At 37.8% G+C, this 20,829-nt stretch overlaps 1 protein-coding gene across 2 annotated transcripts in view; it reads left to right on the top strand.

The window, feature by feature from the left end:
- The window catches only part of LOC125671572 (location of vulva defective 1-like), a 26,822-nt gene extending 12,612 nt beyond the window's left edge, over positions 1-14,210 (top strand). For both annotated transcript variants that reach the window (XM_048907358.2, XM_048907359.2), the window contains exons 3-8: positions 228-319; positions 2,194-2,265; positions 4,751-4,916; positions 5,721-5,939; positions 13,158-13,299; positions 14,000-14,210. In XM_048907358.2, coding sequence (XP_048763315.2) covers positions 228-319; positions 2,194-2,265; positions 4,751-4,916; positions 5,721-5,939; positions 13,158-13,299; positions 14,000-14,186 — 878 coding nt within the window. In that variant the 3' untranslated portion in view covers positions 14,187-14,210. The remainder of the gene's footprint in view (positions 1-227; positions 320-2,193; positions 2,266-4,750; positions 4,917-5,720; positions 5,940-13,157; positions 13,300-13,999) is intronic.
- Positions 14,211-20,829: the final 6,619 nt, after the last annotated feature.

Here is a 20,829-nt window from a genome sequence, read left to right on the forward strand (position 1 = left end):
TCGAAACAGCTGAGAGATATAAATAGCATATGTAGGTGATAATGGAATATTGCTACATAACTGTAAGAAGTTGACGATGGAAAAGCTGTTTGTCATAAAGTTGAGTTCTTAGTTTGCCGTTAGTTTCAAATATGATTCTAAAATAATTCCAAATTCCTCAAACTTTGTTAAATGATTACAACCAATTTTGAATACAATATGAATTTATACAAGTATGAATCATACAGTTTCAGCAGTTCCCCATATATGTCATACATGTAGTCACGTGAAAGATTTTGCATCCTGTCAACAGAACGTCCGAATTTGTCAGCAAGGAGAGGTAACTCTAACCTATAAATCTGCGTATCAAACGTTGCAATAATTGATCTTTTCCAATAGAATTGAATAACTGTTCCCATGGTTCTGTAAGTGATTTTCATTTACATTCTATATTTTCACTTGGTATTGCATACTTTTTTTTATTTACATTGTATAATTTTAATTCATATTCTATATTTGCAATGTGCATTGTTTAACTTCATGTTTCTATACAATAATTTTCCCTTTGTATTAATGTCTATATGCAATGATTTTTTTATTTACATTGTATCTTATAAGGATTGGTTATTTGTTTGTTTGTTTTACGTCCTTCGAGAATTTTTCACTCATATTGAAACGTCACCAGCTGTAGGTGAAGTACCACAAATTTAGACCTACATATATGATTAGCACTCAGGACCATATCAGTGAGGATTCATTAACGTACAAACGTCTGTCGCAACATGGGACCTCCGTTTTTTAAGGTCATATCCGAAAGAACTGTGATTCTCACTCCTAAATACCTATCTATGTTTACGTCTTACAATGTAATGCGACTGGGGTTCGAACTCATGACCACCCGGTTACGAAGCGAACGCTCTACCACTGAGATGTCGAGCACCACATTGTGCCAATACCACACAGAGTAGTTAAGCAAATTGCCACATTGATATTTGATTTATGAAAATTCAAAATTGTACTCTTACATCCCTTCTAGTGGTCCGTGGAATTTTCACCTCATTCAAGTTTTTGTTATTTGAGTAGCGTTGAATTATCCTAAAAAATCAAAATCATCATCGATTATTAAATACATCTATAAATATTGAATGAAAGGTGAAGACAACGAACAGTGATCAATCTCATAACTCCTATAAACAATACAATATAGACAGTTTGGCAAACACGGACCCCTGGATATATACCAGAGGTGGGATCAGGTGCCTAGGAGGAGTAAACATCCCCTGTCGACCGGTCACACCCGCCGTGAGCCCAATATCGTGATCAGGTAAACGGAGTTATTCGTAGTCAAAATCAGTGTGCCAATAAACGGCCTGAGAATCGGTGTGAAACACGTCAGACAACATTTGACCTGATGATAGGTTGTATTGGTAAACTAGATTGTTATAATGACCCTAGAATTTGCGAAGTGCTGACTTTTAAACGCAATTGTTGAAACACCTGCACCGTCAACTTGTTTGTCAGTAGCCTGGCTCGATTTAAAAACTAATCATGCAGAATAAGCTCTAGCGTATCGAATTAGTTGAAAAATATACAAAATACCTAAACCTAGAATAGAATGCTATTAGAAACCCAGAATAGTATTCATTTATCTAATGTATACGATAAAATACCGGTATGTGAACAAGCCACAAGGCGTGACCTGTCTCGGGATGACAAACTTATAAGCAATGAAATCCTTTGTAACAATGCAATTGAAGAATCCTTCGGATACAACACAAATGACAAATTATTGCATTGAAATAGAAAATTAAAAGAATGCACATGGAAAGCTATGATATGAATAGAAAATCTTTGAGTACAATTAGTAAATTATTCGACACAACTGAATAAAAAATAGAAAGCAAATGAAAAATCATGCAATACAAATAAAATATATGAATTTTTTTTCAAAATTACAAAAATATAAGAAATAACACAATAAAAAATGAAAATAAAAACTATGAAACACAAATAAGAAATTATAGGATTCAACTTAAAAATATTCGATAAATATAGCAAATAACAAGTATTGCAACATTTAAAACGCCATACATTCAAAAGTAAAAGCAAATTTGATAAGAATAAAAAATAATATATAACACCAAATGTAATATATGCATTTCAATACTATGTCAAAAGATTAAAGAATTGAACTCTTGACTTGATTCTTTCTAGATTTGTTTTACATCACAAAGCTTTCATCACGATGGTTACCTGGTCTACAGTTCGGGCTGCGTGTCTAAACAGGTCAGTTTTAGGAAATAGTAATCACCCGAGGTCGTATTTGGCCCTACATGTCAGGGACATTTTGGGTCCTACTAAACAGAGTACTCTAGAGTACGTTAGAGTACTATAGAGTACGCTAGTAAAATTTCATAATTTAATGCAATTTAATTGTTTATTTGTATGTATACCACTTAAATAAACATGATTATAAAATAATATTGCAAAATTTATCAAAAGTATTTGCTTTTTAGCGATATTTTGACCAGAAAACAACTGTTACATTAAAGTTATTGACGATTTATGGCATCACGATCCCGATTATTACTATTTTGTTTGGAGAAAGAATTAAGTGATGTGACATATTGCATCAGTAATTAATTTTACGTATGATTGATAGTTATTTAGAATTGAATAATTGCTGGCCTTTAAAAACACATCCAGTGTTGATTTAAAACCACAGCGACAATCACCAAAGAAATCATCTTCATAGATGTAATCATTTCATTTTTATGTTAATCTAAATACCACTGAATGATTTATTTTCATGGAATTCACCGTTCAGTTGACTAAAAAAGACTTAATACTTTAAAAATAAGATTAAGGCATAATCTTGGGAAATTTAGTGAAATGCGCTGGTACTTTATATACATATGTAGTTAAATTTGATTGGGATCAAACGGTAAACTGTAATTCAAAATATTTTCTAAATATAATGAAAACAAACACAATATATTCCAGATATATATTTATGAGGTTAAACTAAAGTAAGAACACCTACAAACAGCAGTTAAATTGCATTAAATTATGAAATTTTACCAGCGTACTCTAAAGTACTCTAACGTACTCTAGCGTACTCTGTTTAGTAGGACCGGGGACATTTTTCATGTGTTTTCCTATTCTTCGTCATATTCTAATGCCTATTGTAGAAATATCTAAGTTTCCTAGGAACTAAAGTTCGTCATTTAAGAATAATAACATTTTGACAGGCAATCGGAATATCGCTTGGCCTTTCCGTCCAGTACATTGAGAGAAAACCTCGAATTTTAACCATATTGTAACTAATTTGGGGCACATGACAAGAATAATTGCGTCCTCTGCACTGCAGTTGTTTTGTGGACGTTTATACCAAGTACATATGACCGGCACTAAGGCCGCAGTTGAAAAATAAAGAAGAGGAAATGTTAATGGGCAGTGCCTTAATTTGCCTCTATGGCATGTAGTCCATGGTTTTCTGTAGTAGCAAAATCTAAACGTTTTCGAAAGTCGCCATCCTATGTTTAAATTTTTACCATGATAAAATTGATACCACTATTTCTTTTAGAGGGATGGCCGGTTTTCCAAGAATTTAGCATTTAGAGACATTTTATCTCAATATTCACAAAGTTGGTACTGTACACTTTGTTCTGGTGATCTATGATCAATTATCCGCGGATATCAAATTAGTCCGTTTGTACCTACAGGTACATGTAATTATAAATTCTCGCTGAAATCATCTAATTTTAAACTGAAAATCTATAACAGGATACTTAAAGAAAACACAGAGGCCTATTATTGGAAGTCCTCTTACCTATGAAAACTGTTTACATTCATCGCTTATGTGCTTATATCATTAACAAATTTGTATTGACGTTTTTGAAAAGTACACTGTCTGTCAGTAGTAAATATGAAATTGTAATTTGAATATTTCTTAGGAATTTTAAGTCCATGGAAAGCAAGAAAATTAATATATCTTGTAATAATTATCATTAACAATCATGGGTTTGTTCTTTATTAACTTATATCCATGCGATAGTATGGAGCAACAATATGGCGTTTTATACGGTTTTCATTCAATATGTTCCAAACTGTTTTTTACATTTTGTACAGAATTTGGAAGGGTCGCTTGGATTAGCCAAGTGTCACTTAACACCCATGACAGCACAGGTAAACAATAGAAATTATAGAGACCACTTGTGTTTTTCACGGTCGATAATTTCCCACCTGGCCGGTTGGTCAGTCCATTTGCACACCTGGCCGATTTTGATCACCCTCCAGCCAAAAATTTCTCGTCTGCAAAAAGTGGCCGGTATAATAAGGGTAAATTACACCTGTTTGTTAACAATTGTACTTTAAAAAATGGCCGATGTCCGGTTTTCAGGGGTGGCCTGTTTTGTAAGACTACTTTATTTGGATACCCACTTCCGCCCCTACCCGGGGTTGAACTCACGACCTGCGGAACCAAATCTCCTAGCAGCATGTAACCAGCGCGCTAGACCGCTCGACCATCTAGGCAAGTCTTGCCCATCAAGGCAAGTCTTGCCTAGATGAGACTTGCCTAGATGGTCTAGCGCGCTGGTTACATGCTGCTAGGAGATTCTTTAAGATAGCTCATATTCTACTGCTTGTGAAGAATTTGAATTTGTGGGTAGGTACGTAAATTCCCAATTTTTTCTATTTTTTGCATTTACAATAATTTCTCCTCGGTATTGACTTCTATTCACATATTTGTACGCATGTATTATTCCAGACATGTGATACTTTGAGTAGTCTTGATGGGCGAAGCACACACTCACCAGTGCAATATGGTAACATCATTGGCAAAAGAAAACGAGTAACGAACACATGCTTCCGGTGCTGTGCAAATGAAGGAACTGTCTACCGCCCATGTAATGCTAATCCTTGCAGCATTCAAGGTCAGTTATCAGTGCAAGATTCTCAACGAATTGTAAAACTCCAAACAAAGCAAGTTAGACATAGATTGTGTATCTTAAGGTAACCAATATGTAGTCTAACAGCTAACTCACAGGAACATGCATGGATCATCATAGAAAAACCAAGAAATTTTGGACAATCATAACAACATTGAACTGACTACCGTCTATGCAGTGTTAATCCTGCAGCATACAAGGTCAGTTACCAACAAACTGATAAACTCCAAACAAAGAAAGTTACACTTAGATTGTGTAACTTAAGGTACCCGATATACATGTATATACTCTAAAACAACAAATTTTACTCAGTTTGCTGTTTCGAGATGCGTCCGAGTTATTTCCCTTTAGAGAACTATCACATATCGTTTGCTCGCAAGGTGTAAATCGGATCACCATGTCCTTTTCCGTCGTATGCTAGAAAAAAAAGACTCGGAAGTAAATGCATAAATACTGCTCGAATTTATTTTAGTACGATTTCGAAGTAGTGAGACACAATATTAAAAATGGGGCAAATTGGGATTTATTTTATATATGCTACGAAGTAATGAGTTATATTGTATGTCACCGAAAACACGTGGGATAAGCATGTTTGTGGGCGATCTGGATTGCACCCATCCCCCCAAAAAAAATAAGTTGGATCTGTGTTAGAGTTTAAGGATAAACAGGTTCAAACATTGAAAGCTTTGGATCAGTGCAAGAATGCCGTTCTTCGAACAGCTAGGTTATTTTTTTTTTTTTTTTTTTTTTTTTTTTACCAAATATTCTTTTTATTTCATTATCTTACAGTCAAGCCGACGTCTAAAATTACTATGTCCCAAAACGTTTCGAGCTTGTCTACAACATCGAAGACACCCACCATGACGAATGCTGTTACCACAACAACCACTTCCACTAAAAGCTCGACCACAACTACACATAAAACAACAATCACGCCCACTACGACCACGCCCACATCAACCACTCCCACCTCGACAACAACCAGACACACCACAACAGCTGCTACACGTGAGATTCACATAGATTACAGTATTAAGATAATTCTTATATTTCATTGGTTGAATGAGTCAAGTCTGTGCTAAAAGTATTTATTATACTTTCATGTAAAATACTCGAATCTGATTGGTCGAGAAGCATTTGAAAAAACATATTGTTACCCTCTGAGAACAGAAAACACGCGGCCCAGGGTGATAGTATCTAGCAACGGGTAACAGTACTTGACAACGGGTGATATTATAAAAAATTATCACATGCGTCAAATTTATGCGCGTACGGTTCGCCGTAGATTGCTAGACGACGTCGTTTGAGCGTTTGTAATAGACACGAGTACCCGCATCGAAATACGAAATATCGCACGACAGTGATTGATCAAAGGTAAACAGACGTAAGTTTTTCTGCTTTCCAGTTTACATAACATTCAGTATAATAAAACAATTATTGCATGTAGTTGAGGGTAACATTGAAATTTTCACCCCTCGAGAAACCATTGTCAACCTCGGCTACGCCTCGGTTGACAATGGTTTTCTCGGGGTGAAAATTTTCAATGTTGCCCTCAAATACATGCAATATTTATATATTATTATACCTCAGTATGAGAATTCTATGCAACGCGTAATCTGATTGGTCTAGACGGTCACATGCCAGGGATAACAAAACTTCATATCTCCCTATCATATTTACCGCTTGGGCAGCTTCGTGAAATTTCCACAAATTTAACGTCAAAGACGACGAAATGTATTGTGACGTCACAATAAGTCCGAGTCATTCTACTTCCATAATTCGTAAGGCACAAAACATGCGGGTCTCTGATACACAGTTAAATCCCCTGATTTTGGTTGATACAAAAACAAGCAAGTAAATCAGCATTCAAGGAGAATGGTAAAACAAAAACTGGTTATCATATCACTGTATTTCGCTGTTTGTACCTTCTAATTCGTTGAGACGCGGTGTTACCGTTAGGGCAATCTCAGCTACATACATGTACAATGTATAGATGAGCGGACTCCAATCTCAAATGCAATTTTGTAGTCTTGCTTTGTTTCGGTATAATAAACAATTTATTGCATGAATGTTCGGGAGATATGAAGATTTATTCACCCAAGAAAAATCATATTCCCCTCGGGCGTTGCCCTCGGGGAATATGATTTTTCTTGGGTGAATAAATCTTCATATCTCCCTCACTATCATGCAATAAATGTATATTATTATACCTCAGTATGAGAATTCTATGCAACGCGTAATCTGATTGGTCAGGACAGTCACGTACCAGGGATGATAAAACTTCATATCTCCCAAACTCTCCGTCGAGGCCTCATTACGTCACTTACGTACATGTATATTGGTTTGTGAGCGAACGAACTCTGGCGAAAGTTTGCACATCTCCCTTTCAAACATCATACGAGGGCTAGTCAATAAGTAACCAGCCTATCCAATTTTTGATCGACCGAGACGGTCACGATTTTCATGCCTTGTTTCAATACATGTTTTATACCTGGGTACAAAATTGCACACGTATCAAGTCATTCTTTAATAAGATATTGAATGTCAAACATGACTAATGATGCAATGGCATGCTTTTCATCTAAAGTTGGGCACGGTACTTGTATGTAAAAAGTAAAACAGGCAAGGAAATGCATGGCGAGTTAGCCGATGTTTATTGGTCTTCTGCATCATCTTAAGCTCAGGTTAAATTCTGGGTAGAGGAATTCAAACGCGGTAGAACGTCTTTAGAAAATGAAGCCAGGTCTGGACGCCCACTGGATGCCACCGACGAAGAAATGTGTAAGAAATTTCGGGATCTGGTATACTCTGATAGAAGAATTCAGGTGGAAGAAATAACGCAGGCATTAGGCATTTCATATGGTAGCGTTTGATCGTTTAGGTATGCACAAGCTACATGTAACAGCCCGTTGGGTCCCCAAATCCCTTAGCGATGAGCAAATGGCAACCAGAGCATCAGTATGCAGCGCCTTGTTGAAGCGTTTTAGGTCAAAAGATGATTTTGTTTTTGCGTCTGGTGACTGTAGATGAGACTTGGGTTCATTATTATGGGTGTTGCTAAAACGCGGAACGGAAAACGGAAAAGAAGATTGATTAATGTAGCTAAGATAGCACTAAAATTCGGAAGAAAATACTTTATTGTGATTAAAATCTAAATTTGTGGAATTTGTTTACAAGCGGTAACACAATTTTATCTTAAAATTCTGCATCATAAATTGAACGTTTGTATAAGAATTTACAAAGCTTTTTACAAGCATTTTGAAATGTCGGCACTGACAGATGTGTTAGCGAACAGCTACACCTATGGGTAGAGAATGGAAAGAACACATGTACTTTATACCCCCCCCCTCCGGTTTCAAAACGTCATTAACGCACATTTACATGTACATTTATACATAACACCGTGTATGTGTATGCTTGCAACAGGGAGTATGGAACGTACATGTATATAACAACGACAATTCATGATCTTATTTAAAAGTCAGCAAGTTATGTGTGTTTGATATATTATTTTTTAAGTAACCGAGGCTTAGTGACCGCAGCAATCCAATCCTAAATAGGGAGGACTTCTAGCAGTTGATTTATAAACTAAATACATGTATCTTAATATTTAGATTAATAATGAGATGACCTTTTAATTCCATTCAAGCATAAATTGTCTATTAGTCTTTTAGCTATTTCATATTTGTTAATTTCTCATACTATGGATAGTAAACTTCACCTTAGTTTTCATTGGTTCTGTTTCAATCTTCCTTTCCCGCTGTATCTCTTCGGGTTATATAATAATAATAATAATAAGACCTTTATTTAACCAGGATTACATATTTAGCGATAACGCTAGTTTTCAATATGGTCCTGCATATAACATACATACAGACAGATATTAGTAAAATAAACACAGATTAAAAGAAGTAGAATACATATAAACTTAAGAAATAATTATGAATGTAAGATAAATAGAATACAAAATGAAGCTTAAAAAGTATGGTGATAATCTCTAAGATAATTTCTCTTAAAACACGCAACACTCGTTGAGTTTCTTATGTTTTGACTCAAGGCATTCCACACTGTGCTCCCTGAAATGCTGAAAGATCTTCTATAATATTCTGTTTTTGCCCTGGGTATATACAAAATATTTTAATAAGAATTTCTAGTTTGCCTCTGACTGACTTCTGATACATATTTAAAAACATTTAAATAATCTGGCATTAAACCATGTAAAACTTTATACACTAAAATGACTTTTCTATAGACAAAGTAATCTGATAGAGGCAACCAGTTAAGTTCTGTAAACATGACATTAGATGGTGTTTCAAAATTTCTGATGTTAAGAATTACCCTTGCAGCTCGTTTTTGCAATATAAAAAGCTTATTCACATTTTCAGCATTTCTTGGATTGCTCCATATAGTACAACAATATGTAAAATGTGGAAAAATCATAGTATTAAAAATCTTCAGCAGCGCATCGTTTGACATAAAATATCTTATTCTTCTTAAAATGCCAATTCTCTTGGAAATCTTGTTCATAAGTGATTCTATATGACTTTTCCAGGACAAAGTTTCATCAATAATAATACCAAGTAATTTTGACTCCTGAACACATTCTATGACATGGTTATTTATCACTAAATTTAATTTTGGATACTTTGATAATTTTTGTGCCGATCCAATAAGCATACATTGAGTTTTAGACAGGTTTAAGCTTAATTTATTTTCCTTAATCCACATTATACTGCGCTGAAGATCTTCATACATCTTTGACTCAATATTTTCCACTGACTTATCTGTTACATCTTGTGAAGTATCATCTGCATACATATTTACATGAGAATGTTTCAGTGCTTGTGGATAGTCATTAATATACAGGATAAAAAACAATGGGCCTAAAATGGTTCAACACTAATCCGCTGGATGTCGGTATATGTACGAATTTTCACATAAATTCACCTTTTATACACACCGGACTCGTTCGCTTTAAAATTTGATGCAATACATAGATACATACATGGATTATACCAGGTCTAGAACTAAATTACGAATAAAAACAAATTCGATTTCAGAAGACTATGTTAGGGGGAAATTCTTGAAAAAATTATTTTAACTTTTTGCAATGTTGTTTTCGGGGGAGGGGGGGTATTCATTGGATATGAAATTTGAAAATTGAAGTCTTTTTCAGTATGATCACTTTTTTTTTTATCTTTATTGATATTTTTCATGGTAAGTTAATGAACTTGCATGTAAAGCTCAAGAGTCGTCAGTGGGTAGGGCCTGGGTCCCCGAGCCGAAGAAGTTCAAGATGCAACCGTCTGCTGGCAAGGTGATGGACACAGTATTTTGGGGCGCAAAATGTGTTATTATGTTGGGCTTTTTACCCAAAAGAAGTACAATAACTGGAGTGTACTATGCAAACTTTCTTGACCAGCTGAGGACCGCCATCCGTGAAAAAAGGTCAAGGTAAACTCTCTAAAGGTGTTTCGCTACAACAGGACAACGCGAGAGTCCACACTTGCAAAGTTGCAATGGATGCTACATAGAGCGAAACGGGTATGAATTAATACCACATCCTGCCTATTCGTCTGACCTAGCTCCTAGCGACTTCTTCCTATTCCCAAACTTGGAAAAGGATATCCATGGGCGTCATTTCCGGTCTGAAGAAGAAGTCGTGACGGCAGTTGAGGAGGGGTCAATGGAAAGGACCCTGACTTTTTCTGTTCTGGGTTGATGGCACTTGAACACCATTGGTCTAAGTGCATCACACTAGAGGGCAATTACATCGAAAAAGAAGAGGTGGATCTCAACCGGAAATAAGTTAGGCTGGTTACTTATTGACTCGCCCTCGTATCTCCCTATCATATTTCATCCCTTGGGCAGCCTCGTGCATTTTCCATAAAGAGGGTGTTGCACCGAAGCGGGAATTTTCCCTAATCGGAGCTCGGTGCCAGCACTCGTGACGTAGAACTGACCTTCATCCATATTTATACTCTTATTGCGTATTTGCCATTTAAATACCTGTAGGATTCCCCAGTACTAAGGGTAAGTCTACTACATTTTATGTGTCGATATATTACACATTTAGTATAAACATAAATAGTTTTGAAATCGTGAAAATTAAATTGTGGGTTGTTTTTTTCTTCTGATTATCAGAAAAAATGTATACGGTTACATGTTACGAGTGTATCAAATATTTAATATTCTATACTACCAAGGTCTTATACTCTTATGTATTATTTTCTACAATCAACATTTAGCAACTGTACATGACTCTGACCACAACAAAATATGGGAAGTTTAATACACATTAATACAGTTTAGGAAAATGATATGTACATGCACCTGAAGACATTAATTCACCATAGCAATATGCTACTATGATACATAACATCTTCTCCACTCAAACTGTTTAACGGTTATTTACCTTGTTTGGCCTTAAAGTTTTTCTTTCAAGGCTTTGTAAAGTTCACAACGGTTTTTCGTGAAAGACACCAAAAAGATACAAATTCTCGTTAGCAACCTTGACTATTAAAACACAGGTATTGCATGCTGTATTTGGCGTGTATACAGCGAATCCTGTTCACAAACTAAACAGTGTCCAGGTTGGAAGCTTATTTCAAACTCGGCACATTGTAATAAACAAAGATTTGACCTGAAACATTTATAAAAACTAAAAATGTGTTTCAATTAAGACAAAAAATCAAGATGGAAAACGTAATATGGAAAAAGAAAATGTGTTCGTGAGGGATTCGAACCCGGTCGTTTTAAAAAAGGACTCATCCCTCCATATCAAATTCGACAATAGCTACTGAACCACACAGTACTAAGGAAAATTACCGTACAGGTGACGATGAAAATAATATCAGCGAAGTCGTTTCGATTTTTTGTATTTTACTAAAAAATGCCCCCGTGAAACAAAATTTCAAAGCGACAGTTTTTTAGCGGAAAACTCGAAGAACATATTCATGCTAAATTTATTTTCTTTCACAGAGGCAGTTTTTCTGAAATTCGGGGATACCCCTCCATTTTAACGCTAAAAATCATAAAAATCGTTTATTGCTTGATTTAAACTCGAATTATTTTGTCAAATTTTGTCAATACATGTCTTTTAAACTTCTTTTCAAAATGTTTGAATCAACACATAAGTTTCAATTGGTTTTATCATATATTTGATTAACTTAATTTTTTCGATCTTTCATGCAACACCTTTTAAAAACATGAGACATGCAACATCTTCTTTAACGTCAAGGTAGACGAAGTGTATTGTGACGTCACAATACGTCCGAGTCATTCTACGTTGATAGTTCGTAAGGCACAAAATATGCGGTTAAATCTGATTAAAATAAGATCTTTGATCCGCTCCGTTATTGTTATATCGCTCCACCAGTGCCACACGTTCTCTCTCCGTCCAATTTGGTTTGGGAAAGTCGGCGGACAGCTCCATCTCAATGTTATTCGCGACAGAAGACAAGCAGACGATTTGTTTACGAAATATACAGCTGTGCGGAAGTTATGTTTTTAGACGCTTAGTGTCGTGAGGAATAAACTCAGCTGAGCAATAAGATTAACTCAGTTGAGATTTAACTAAGATCGTTTTGAGAAATGCAATTTGAGCAAAATGTCATAAAAACTCAGACTTAAGTTGAAACTAAGTTTAAGATTTGAGATTTTTTCCGTACTTGTCCATTGATGTAAATAATACTTAATATGGCATATGCAAATAACTTGACAATCGGAAGTTGAAACTTCAATACATCAAACATGGCGCACAAATATAAACCGAGAATTTGGAATATATCGTAATTGTTGAAAACGGTAGAATAGAGCCTCACAAATTGTAAATTGCAGGTTGTAAATTTATATATTGACTAAGAAACATAGAATATCATTTTATTTACGTAAAGAAAGTCAGCAAATGTTTAGAATGATCGAAAATGTTACGTGAGTGAATCACTCCCGCATTTGCAACATTTCGGAGATCCTAATGAGTTGTAGCCCTCTCCCCGCCAAATAAAAAACCGGAGAGGGTTACATTATTGCAGTTACGTTTACCTGATCAAGACATAGGGCTCTTATCGGGTGTGACCTTTCGGCAGGGATGCTTATTCCTACTAGACACCTGTTCCCACCTCTGGTGTGTCCAGGGGTCCGTGTTTGCCTAACTTTTTATTTTGTATTCTTTATAGGAGTTATGAGATTGATCACTGTTCATTATCTTCGCCTTTCTTTGTTTAGAATCCTGTTACCAGTGCAACGGAATGCCTATTTATATATGTGAAATGGTTTACAAGCCGTTACTATGTGACAGTCCTGATAAACAATTCTGTATGAATGTCTTGGTTAACAACAAAGATGGTTCCAGGACACTACAGAGAAGGTTTGATATTGTTTAATTAATTATCATAGGCTCATGTTTGATATCTGACATTTTCCTATGCTATCAGGTTGCTTAAACTGAAATCTTTCAGCTCACCTGAGGCGAATGTCGAGTGATCTTTCCTGAATTATTTTTGTCCGACATCGTATTTTCGACCTATTTATCTTCTTCCTTAAACCAAATGACTAAAATAAACCAATTTTGATACAAAATATCACAGGATAAAAGGGGATTTGAATAACAAATCAAGTCCCCTTCCATGAAGCAAAAAGAAATTATTGAAAAAAGGTGTGAAAAAATTTAACGTATTCTTCTCCAGAACCACTAATTTATAATAACTTCATATCGAAACATACAATGCAGATTCATATTTGGGTCAGTTCGTCAGTATGGCACCCCAAGGGTCAGTATATGACCACAATGGGGATTCTCTATATAGGTATACAAAGCTACATTTTTCCAATTTAGTGTGGACACATCCCTATCAAGTGTAAACATTTGATGAAAATGTGCCCAATGGGTCAACATGAGGTCACAATAGTTCAAAGTTTTGCATAGAAGTACAATAGAAACATGCTTAAATATTGTATTTTTAGAAGAGCTACAGTGTTTTCTATATGAATTCCTTTTTTTAACAAATTGGGTATTATAACTTTACAATTTGACAAAAAGCCTTTTTTCACTTTTCCTCTATCTGTAGGTGTGCTACGGAGCAGGAGTGCAAGCGAGAGTGGTGGTACAACACATCTGACAGAACAGAATGTACTGGCTATGACCCAAACCGTTTCTCAACGTCTTATTTCCAGTGCACATATTGTTGCACCGGCTCACTATGCAACAAAGAGGTCGTTCCAAAAGATTTATATGTTCCAAATATCCATCAATAAATCCCAGGAATTTTAATACAAAAACAGTTATATTAGTACATTAACATTAGTGGCCACTGTTTGCTGTGTTCCATTGTCAGGATCCTCTCCCAAATCTTGCAGAACGATCTTGAGCTCGTTGATCAAAGCTTCTAATTTTAGTCCCTTACCGGAGAAAGCAATGGAGACCATCAGCTTCCATTCCGTCTGTCTTTCCGTAACAACTTAGTTTTCTGACTCTTTATTAAGAATTTTTGCGACCTCCTCCCTCCCCCCAAGGTTTCTTCACTTTGCTTCAACTTGGGAATTTGAAATTTGGTAAGTGGTTATTTAATGAGTAGATATTGATTGATTGTATATTGTTTAACGTCCCTCTCGAGAACCTTTCACTCATATGGAGACCTCACCATTGCCAGTGAAGGTCTACAAAATTTAGGCCTAAGCTCGGCGCTTACGGCCTTTTAGTTTCTTCTTACAGTAAGCAAGGGTACCGAGGACCTATTCTAACCCAGATCCCCGCGGGATTTCAGGTTTCACCCAAATGACAATTGACTTATTCTAACAAAATCTGGATTACTCTTTCGCTCTGGCCTTCAATTCGACATTTAGATATATCGACGACGTTTTGTCTATTAACAATAATAACTTTCATTCATATGTCGATTCGATATATCCCTGTGAGCTCGAAATAAAAGACACCACAGAGTCGTCCACTTCTGCTTCATACTTAGATATTTTATTGAAAGTAGACATTAACGGCAAACTGACAACTCAATTGTATGACAAACGGGATGATTTCAGCTTCTCCATCGTCAACTTCCCATAATTATGTAGCAATATTCCATTATAACCTGTATATGGTGTTTATGTCTCTCAACTGATTCGATACACAAGAGCTTGTTCTGCGTATGATCAGTTTTGAGATCGAGGCAAGCTACTGCCAAAGAAGTTACATAGGTATCAATAGTCTCGTTTGAAGTCAGCATTTCGCAACTTCTATGGTTGCTATAACAATCTAGTCTGCCAATACATTCTGCCATTGGGTCAAAGGCTGTTTTAACCAATTGTTCCACCGTTCTTTACACACTGATTTTAACTTCGGATTACTCCATTTACTAGTACCTGATCAAGATATAGTGCTCACGGTGGGTGTGACCGGTCGACAGGGGATACTTAACCCTCCTAAGTACATGTATTTGATCCCCATCCTGAGACCTGTCTATGCCTAGTTCTTACTTTTGTATTCGTTATAGGAGTTATGAGATTGATCACTGTTCGTTATCTTTACCTTTTCATTGGTTAGGAACTTAAACAACATGACTGTTGTTCATACAGTTATAGATCCTCCCAGTGGTTTTATGTCTCATGACATGACGGGTCTCTTGGCTGGACAAGGATTCCTTTTTCGTAAATGGGGATCTAGTCCTCTAGAAAAAAGTGGGGAAGGGAAGTAGAAGAGTCGGCTACTGGTGATCCCCAAGAAACTGAGGGAAGAACGTAGGTTATGGCACAATATGTCGGTCTCAAATCAGTAGTGAGAAACCAAAACCCGCCTTAGAGATTGTTTTTAAGGATCCGGAGAACTTTGTGAGCACCTGTAGGCCATGCAGTAGAAAAAGCACCATGTCCGAGCTGGAGATGATTAAGTAAATGAGGCTCCACGGAGAGAGTGCATCGCGATTTCCAATGATAGAAAATGACAACGTGCTTGTCCTGGTCATGGTAGAGCATTCAACAAGTGGTTGGAAAGTGTGTCATTCCTCTCTCTGACAGCCAACGTGACGGCTACGACTGAGGTAGACCAGTTTTTCTCCTGGTTCGATTGCCCTTTCCAGGATTTATCGGACCATGGTCACAACTTTGAAAGCAAGCTGTTGGGGCCATCTCTGAACTTCTGAGGATCCACAAATCACGAACCACAACTTACCGCCCCTCGATCAATGTTCAGGTTGAGCGGTACATCCGGAAACTGATGGATACAGTCCGATGACGTAGACAAAACCAATAAATGTTGGAATACACAAATGGTGCAAATAGCTGTTGCATTGCGATCAGATGTAATTCACATAACTGGGTTTCCGGCAATTAAATTGATGCTGTGGAGGGACTATTCTTTTAGAGACAGGAAAACAGATTCTAAGCCACAGGAAAAGGAAAAAGGAAGAGTGGATATCAGATAAAACCTGGAAAAAGATAAAGGAAAGAAAAGAGAAAAGGGGGGAAATCATGTCCACTAAAGGATAAAAGACAAATTGCAGGAAGAGTACCGAAAACCCGACAAAGAGGTCAAGAGAAGCGCACGAATGGATAAAAGAGAATATAGTATACAGAAAAGCTTGCAGATGAAGCAGTAATAACAGCTGCTAAACAAGATATGGGGTCTCTTTACAAACTGACCAAAAGACTTTCAGGAAAATTCCAAACATCAAACCTTCCAGCCAAAGACGAGCAAGGAAATCAAATAGCAAAAGAGGGGAACATCTTGAAAGGCTGGAAAGAACACTTTGAGAAAATCCTCAACATGAATGATCCAGGGAATGAAGCAAACATCACATCAGCAGAAAACACATTACCAATCAGCTATGAACCACCAACGCTGAATGAAGTCAGAAAAGCAATTGCAAGCCTACAGAACGAAAAAGCACCTGGAAAAGATCAGATAAATGCAGAGCTACTGAAGGCAGATGAGAATCTTACACTAGAACTGTTAACAAAGATTCTTGGAAGCATCTGGAACACAGATGAAATACCAACTTTCTGGAAGACGGGCCTCATTGTAAAGCTTCCGAAAAAAGGAGACATGATGGACTGTAACAACTAGAGAGGCATCATGCTGCTATCTGCTACCAGCAAAGTGCTAAGTAGAGTGATTTTGAACAGAATCTCACCCAGTGTAGATCCCCTACTTTAGGAAAGAGCAGGCCGGCCAGATATTTGTAATGTAATTCAGAGAAATGAATGGAATTCCTCAGTATATGCAAACTTCATCGACTAAGGCTTTCGATAGCATCAACCGACCAGCTCTATGGAAGATCCTCAGCGACTACGGAATCCCGGACAAGTTAATAGCCATCATTAAGCTGCTGTATGTAGATGTTTTAGCCCAAGTCATCTGTGGGACACAACTAACAGAGGAATTCTACATACGTACCCGGGTCAAACAGGGATGTCTGCTCTCACCACTACTCTTCACACTGTGTATTGACTGGGTAATGAAGGAGATAACATCAAACGCCAATAGAGGTATCACCTGGACCCTGTCAAACATGCTAGAAGACCTGGATTTTGCAGACGACCTGGCACTATTGTCACATCGTCATCATGACATCCAAAGTAAGACCAGTGACTTGGCAACGAAAGGGAAACAAATTGGGCTCAACATCAACCCCACCAAGACAAAAGTTATGAAGCTGAACACCAGACCATCCTCTGAACCTATCACTCTTATAGGCAAACAAATTGAAGAAGTGCAAGAGTTCATTTACATCGGTAGCAATATCACTTCAGATGGGAACTCTGAAACAGATGTATTTGCCCGCATTGCCAAGGCTAGGGGTGCTTTTTGCATCACTGAGGAACATCTGGAAGTCCGCCAAGATCAGCACCAACACTAAATTAAGGATTTTGAAGAGCAATGTCATAGGAGTCCTCCTATATGGTGCAGAATCTTGGAAGCTCACCCCTAACATTACCAACTGAATAAATGTCTTCCAGACCAGATGTCTCAGACGAATATTGCGTATTTTCTGGCCAAGAACCATCAGCAATGAAGAGCTCTATAGACAAACCAACACACGGCCTCTTTCCCTTGTGGTAAATAAAGGAGATAGATAGGTCATGACTCAAGAATGCAACCAGGCTCCATCCCAAGGGTTGCAATGAGATGGACTCCTGCATTAAGAAGAAAAAGAGGAAGACCAAGAGTGACATGGCGTCGTACAACAGAAAAAGAAATGAAAGAACAGGGATGGACATGGGGGCAGATCCAACGTTGGTCCTAAGACAGGCAGCAATGGAGAGCTCTGGTGACAGCCTTATCTGCAAACCAGCAAGAAGAGGACTCATGTAATGGAGAGAGATGAACATCCCAGCATATCTGATGTACCCACCTCGGCGAGATGGTGATATCGATATGGAGAGTTATGTTTTTAACCTCGAAAGGAGCATTCAAATTACCCACCTGACGGCTCAGAGTCGATTCCGGACCACAGAATAGCGCCTGAAAAGGAACTTGGTTTACATATTAGACACGGTCATTGTTAAGAGGAGATATCGGAAGTTGGGCCTTTCATGGAAAGGACACGGGCTTATCATTAAAAAATAAGTGTTCACTTGTAACAGGTCTAGACCAAGACTATGGTCATGCTGTCAAATCATGACCGAATGAAGAAGTGTGTCAATAGATATCCCCGTTTGCTATTTAAAGTTCCGGAGACATATCTTACTGAAGGGGGGAATGACCTCTCCAGCTCAGAGCTACCAGGTGAGACTGAATAAAAAGTATCAGGGGAAAACCGAAGTTCGTGATGCACCGCCCAGTTCCTCAGTAGATCAACCACGCATTGGAAACACGACAGAGGGCAATCCAGAAACACCAACCCATTGTCTCCCTTGGTTATAAGGGTCTTTGGTTATCGATGTGGACGATCAGGTGGGCTATTGTATTTCCCGGCCAACTGATGATCCAGTGTAATTAGTGTGAATAATGATATCACAGGATGTTTGTGGGGATACCTTACAATGAGGCTTCGTCTCTAGATAATTACGTATGTCCTCCCTCTTTTGGTGGATCAATGGATAAGTTAACCATCTTCGTTTCTTTTTATAAGCATAAAAGAAGAGACCATGAATGTAGGGAGAACTTATCCGATGATGAAATGTCTCGATCCAAGAGCTGGAGAAGAGAGCAAACGGCACCGCCACGAGAGGATGAAAACCTAGTGTTAGAGATAGAATCGAAAGTGGGGACTCCATAAGGCGAGTCCGCCGCTCCTTCAGGAGTGGTCGGGACTCCATGTATCCGCTTAAGTGTGGGGTCACCACCTGGAAGATGAGGCACCACGAGATCTTGGCCCAGCCATCGCTTGTCTTCCGGCACGGTGTATAATCAACCCCTGAGACCTACGTCATTCAGGTGAGAGTTCTGTAGTGGTTCGCCAAGGCCCTCATCGGCCTGAATGCCTCGATTGTGGAACTTGCATCAACTTTCAGGACTAAGGAGGTGTTTATGGACCCCCACTGCGGAGTAACCCCGAATGTGGTCGAAGTCAAAGGTGTCATGTGCCGTTGCATTGGGGGATACTCCTCCCAACACATACAATCAGCACCGGGTCCTACAACCCGCCTTCCTTCTCCATTTGACATCTTCACAAGCCAAGTGTCCGATTCGCTGTAGATGAGAGTAAGCGAATCGGACACTTGGCTTGCGAAGATGCCATTTGAGGGCTCAGCCCATTCTGATTTTTCGACTCACCTCTGTCCCTAAGACAGCCTAAAAATGGCTTGGTCGTCAGCGAGCAAGTGGGTCGAAGACGTCAACACGATTATTCGATGTCGTAATCTGCCGTCGAGAATCGAGTCAGGTCGGATCCCACGGAGGGATCGACCAGTGCTCTTGAGGACGCCCCTCTCCATCCTGTGTCTGGCTTGGCTGAGAAGGATTGATTAATTGAATATTGTTTAACGTCCCTCTCGAGAATATTTCACTCATATGGAGACGTCACCACTGCCGGTGAAGGGCTGCAAAATTTAGGCCCATGATCGGCGCTTATGGACTTTGAGCAGGGAGGGATCTTTACCGTTCCACACCTGCTGTGACACAGGACCTCGGTTTTTGCGGTCTCATCCGAAGGACCGCCCCATTTGGTCGCCTCTTACAACAAGCAAGGTGTACTGAGGACCTATTCTAACCCGGATCCCCACGGGATTGTTTCTGATTATAAAACGTGCCAAGTTTGGAATGAATTATGCATTCAGATTGCTAGTAAATGAAAGAAAAACTAATTTTACACCTTTTGAATGATGCCAAAATAAATCCCCGTTTCATATGCCCAGAATGCCCCTGCTGATTGCTATTCAGTAATTTTATTCCTCTTGACTTTAGCTGTTAATGAAGATGTATACGACAAAAACCAGGAAATCAGGATTCCAAATCTACCATGTTATAATCACAATCGTAATGTCTCTGACCTTTTCAGCAAGTGGAAATTTTTTTTCCCGAGGTTACCCAAATTTTCAAGAAGATGCAATTTTTATAACCAAACACCCAGATATTACTCGTTTGATAAAAATTTAGACGAAATTAGATTTATAAAGAGACCAACCCCAAAAAATAAAAGTATTTTCAGTCATCTTCGATCCAGAGAAATCCCCCCTGAAGGTAGATATGCGGATCTGATTTCAAAAATTCAAGGTCAACAATCCGCATTTCCGATTAGTTGCGTTATTTGAAAGACGTGTTTGGTTATAATTTACCTATATATGAATTTCGTCTGTATTTGATTTTTTCCAAAATAAAAGTGTCACATTCTAGGAAAATATATATCCGAAATGGTCGCTATGTAGTTCTATATTGCGAAATTCGAAACTTGGACTTAAGTTTGAGATTTTTCTCAAGAGATTCAAACGGATACAATGCCATACCGAAATTAAACTCTTATCATAC

The sequence above is a fragment of the Ostrea edulis genome, chromosome 4 (assembly GCF_947568905.1).
Source record: "Ostrea edulis chromosome 4, xbOstEdul1.1, whole genome shotgun sequence".
Lineage (NCBI taxonomy): Eukaryota > Metazoa > Mollusca > Bivalvia > Ostreida > Ostreidae > Ostrea > Ostrea edulis.